The 4,307-nt window shown below is 29.8% G+C and overlaps 1 protein-coding gene across 2 annotated transcripts in view; it reads left to right on the forward strand.

The window, feature by feature from the left end:
• Positions 1-4,307, forward strand: part of LOC117175971 (scavenger receptor class B member 1-like) — a 110,632-nt gene that overhangs the window by 18,292 nt on the left and 88,033 nt on the right. For both annotated transcript variants that reach the window (XM_033365859.1, XM_033365860.1), the window contains exon 2: positions 2,391-2,489. In XM_033365859.1, the coding sequence (XP_033221750.1) occupies positions 2,456-2,489 (34 nt within the window). In that variant the 5' untranslated portion in view covers positions 2,391-2,455. The remainder of the gene's footprint in view (positions 1-2,390; positions 2,490-4,307) is intronic.

Below are 4,307 nucleotides of genomic sequence, written 5' to 3' on the forward strand. Positions count from 1 at the left end.
ATTTTACCGCGATTTCGCTGGAAGCGGGTGCAATTTTTCAGATTAGCACCCGCTCCCGGTGAAATCCTGCGGTTGTCCTTATGACAAATTTTTAATTATATAAATTAAATTTACGAAAAATTGAATCCAAAATTTGTTATGATAATAATTATAAGTTTTATGAAAAAAGTTATTATATAAATTGTTTGAGTTTTTACATACCATGCATAACCGTAAATAGAATTCTTGAATTTTTAAAAAATGCTCTCAAGAATATTCGAAAGGCGCTCACTTTTTGTATTTTTATTCAAAATGGCTGGCTAAAGAACTTGACCTTTAGTTTAGGACCTTAAAGAGCCCTGGCGGGTTGAAAGAACCGAATAAAGCCTCTACAAAGTACCCGTAAAGACCCCATTGGTTCCTCAATCGGTTCCTTTTTAAAAAACTCGAACAAAGAGCAACATCAACTTTTAAATTGTTGAAATTCGGATTCTACGTTAAAATTTCCTATAGAAGGTCAAGGAATATTCGCAATAGTTTTTTTTGCAACGGTAAAAAGTTTTAAAAAATGACATTTTTCATAATAGAAGCCAAAACTACGCATCCTATCAAAAAGTGGTTAATAACAAATTTGTAGATCTTTTTCAAATGCACAATTTCGGTATATTTATCTCTAACCGCATTTTGCAGTTTGGCCGGAAAATGTAATTTTTTGATTTTTCATTATTTTGTATGCTGTCAAAATTTGAATTTTTGATTTTTGGAGAAAATTCCAAAATTTGAAAAACAGTCATTAGGATAAATTTTCGACTTTTTAAATACTATGAATAACCGTACAGAGAATTTTTTAATTTTGAAAAAAGTGGTCTCAAAAATATTCAAAATATGCCCACTTTTTGAATTTTTATCAAAAATGTCTGGATAGCGAACTTGACCTTTAGTTTAGGACACTAAACAAGTGTAACAAAGGGCAATTTAATAGAATAATTTTTTTTTCAAAAGTTAAAGTGTTCACAGACAGGCACACATACAGACGTATAGACAGACAAATTTGTAAAAACATGTTTTTCGAATTGAGGAAGTCTCAAAACGTGGACATTTGACAAAAACTGGGGGGGTCCAATTTTACACAAATCTAATACCTTCTCGGATGAGAATGTAAAAAACAATTTTGATATTAAACAATTTGATGCATCTTATGTCATTTTCCCATAAATTTAAATGTTGTATTTTTAATGTTATTTTGTACCATTAAAACAAAAACAACGCGTCCTATGAAAAAAATTATTATTTTTAACGAATTTGTAGACCTTTCTTGGGTGAAGAACTTTTGTCTATTAAGATTTATACCTTGTGCCGTTTTTCCAAAAATGTATTTTCTGTATTTTTAATATTATTTTTTAAGATTGAAACAAAAATTACGCTCCTATTAAAAATGTATAATAACAAATTTTTAGATATTTTTTAGGTGAACAAATATTTTGCATTAATTTTGTTGTATCTTCCATCGCTTGACCGCTAAATGGAATTTTTTTCGCGTATTGTGTTGTTCTTTTTAAAACCAAGAACCGTTCGCTAAAAAGTGCTGTTCAACAAAATCGGCCTTTTTTTGGCCCCTTAAAACGAGTGCCAAAGCAGAATCCAATCCAATTAGTCTTTCAAAAGTTATCGCATCAGGTATGCACACAACTACCACGGCGACGACGACAGGCAGACATATACCATCGCGAAACCAGTTTTTTTCGGTTTGAAGCGATCTCGAAACGTCGAGATTTAAAAGATCCGTGACAGTCAGTTTTTGCATAAAACTAATACATTCTCATTTATGAGAATGTAAAAAAGAGGAATGAGTGTAGTAGTTAATTCATTAAGTTTTACATATTTACTTTTTTAATCATCAACGCTTTGGTGAAAATTCCACGGAATTAAAATTGAAATTTGAACACTCTGAAATATATAGAAGACTTGAAACTTTTCATACTTCAATTGAAAAGAAAGTTTATTTTTTAATTTCAATAAAAGTAGTACATAAAAAAATGTTTAAGTACAGCATGTATTGAAATTATATTGGAAACATTTTATTAACTCCATCGACGCAAGAATTGTCAATGAAGAGAGTGTTTTTACCGTCTTTATAATAAAAATCACCATTAACATCGCAGGACTGAATTATGCATAACTTATGGTATCAGGAGTAAGCCTCGAGATTGGAACAACATTGCTCCCAATAATTTCAGATTTTTCTTTACCTAGGCTTAAGTGTTTTCCTTTGAGAAACACCCTAGCTGCATTGTAATTAGATAGAGCATCACTCAATTGTGTGTCGCAATATTGAATAAATAATTAGATTTAGCGAAATATTTCTGTTGCCATCCTAACAATGCATTCTGATCAAATTACCTCCATTGCAGGGTCTTAGAGTGAAGGTAGCGGAAAGAAGAAGTATCGAAAGGATTGAAGGAACCGGATCGTAGCCATGAAAACCTCAGTCGAATTACAACAGTTTAAGAGTGAGTATTTTCCATATAACTTCAGTGAGAAACATACTTCTCTCCTGCATGCATCTGAATAATTAGTCATTCTCGCTTCCGATGTTTTAGGCGCTATTAATTCTTTTTACAAACCGCAAGTTGTTAGCCTTCTCAAACTGTACATTTTTTTAGAAATTTAGCCAATTTTTTTTTAAATCAAGTATATTGAGATTCGGATTTAATTACAGTGAACCCTGAATTTAGGATCGGTATTAGAGTTGACGTGGGGGGCAACCACACATACCCGTGGCGCGGCGACAATTATCGGAATCTGAATCCAAGAGGCCTGGAATGGCCCGATCCTGGGTTCACTGTAGTACAAGTTAAAATTTATAACGCCTAAACTTGAAAATATTCAAATCTTCTGGAATCTAAAAGTAACGCAATAACGTTACTGTTACTGCCTGAAAATTTGTAATGCATTACAGTTACCATTACTGAAACAAGTAACAAGTTACCTTGCCGTCACTTTTTTTTGTAAATATTTAATACATTATTTGAATGTCCAAAAAGAATCGGAAGCATTTGATACATTTGATTGAAAACTGAAGATTTTAATAAAACTGAATATTATATTTACAGTTAGGTAAGATAATTAAAAAATACTGAATTTGTCTATAACCTCCCTTGTATTAAAACAATTAATAAATGAATAAATCTATGCTGCAGTCGGCTTAGGACTTTCCATACAACTCCTTTTTGTCAATAGTACATAATTTTATTTTATTTTATATATAATATATTAAATAAATATCAACCCCATAAGTATGTTTTATAGGATTCCAAAAAAACCCCCACAAATGAAAAAGTGGGTTTTGCGAGTTTTTATCGCTAATTATAATTTTTTAGGGTTTCTTAATGTATATTGTTTCTCGTGCATAACATATCACTTTATACTGGTAATTAGATGTTTAAATAAACAGCTTGAACAATTTATTATTGTTTTTAGCAATTTTCTCATATAATAGAGTTCGAGAGTCGCGGGTTTTTCACAAAAATTTCCACTTTTTATCAAGGATAATACTAGAAAATTGAAAATTGAAATTTGAATACTTTTAAAAAGACGCGGGTTTTTTCTGAAATTTCTTGCGTTTTGTCCAATTTGCAATTAGAGTGAAGTAATAATTAATTCAGGTTAACAAACACAATTGCCTAAACAATTTATTATCATTGTTAATAATATTCTCTTGGCCCAATGGTAGAATTTTGCAGCTTTTTCTGGTATTTTTAACTCATTGTCTATTTTTCATTAGGAGTGACTTAATAATTGATTATATTTAGCAAAAATAATTCTTTAAACAAATTATTGTTGCTTCTGACTATCTTTATCCATATCAATGCCTAATAGTTCCGGTTTTTTCTCAAATTTTTACATTTCTGCCCTTTTTATTTATTAAGGTAATAATTAATGAAAGTTAACAAAATAGTTGCTTAAACATTTTAATATTGTTTAAAAATATCTTCTCTTAGATAAGTGGTATAAAGTTGCGGTTTTTTCCAAAATCTTTAACTTTACTTTGCCTTTTTAGTTATAAAGAAATAGTAAGTTAACCTCAACAAAAATTAATTTTTAAATTGTTGTTTTTTAAGTGAATTATTTTCGCTCTTTTTCTAAGTTTAAAAAATAATAATATAAGCAAAAGAGTAATCTTACCAAAAAGACAAAACCAAAGAATGGAATAATTAGGATTAGATAGAAGGACTAGGTCTTTAAATGACTTGTAAAAGTTTTGTTTTGAATTACAACAACAATTTTATTGCAAAGCGTAAAATAAAAATTTAGAATTGCAAATATTT

Source organism: Belonocnema kinseyi, chromosome 7 (assembly GCF_010883055.1).
Source record: "Belonocnema kinseyi isolate 2016_QV_RU_SX_M_011 chromosome 7, B_treatae_v1, whole genome shotgun sequence".
NCBI lineage: Eukaryota > Metazoa > Arthropoda > Insecta > Hymenoptera > Cynipidae > Belonocnema > Belonocnema kinseyi.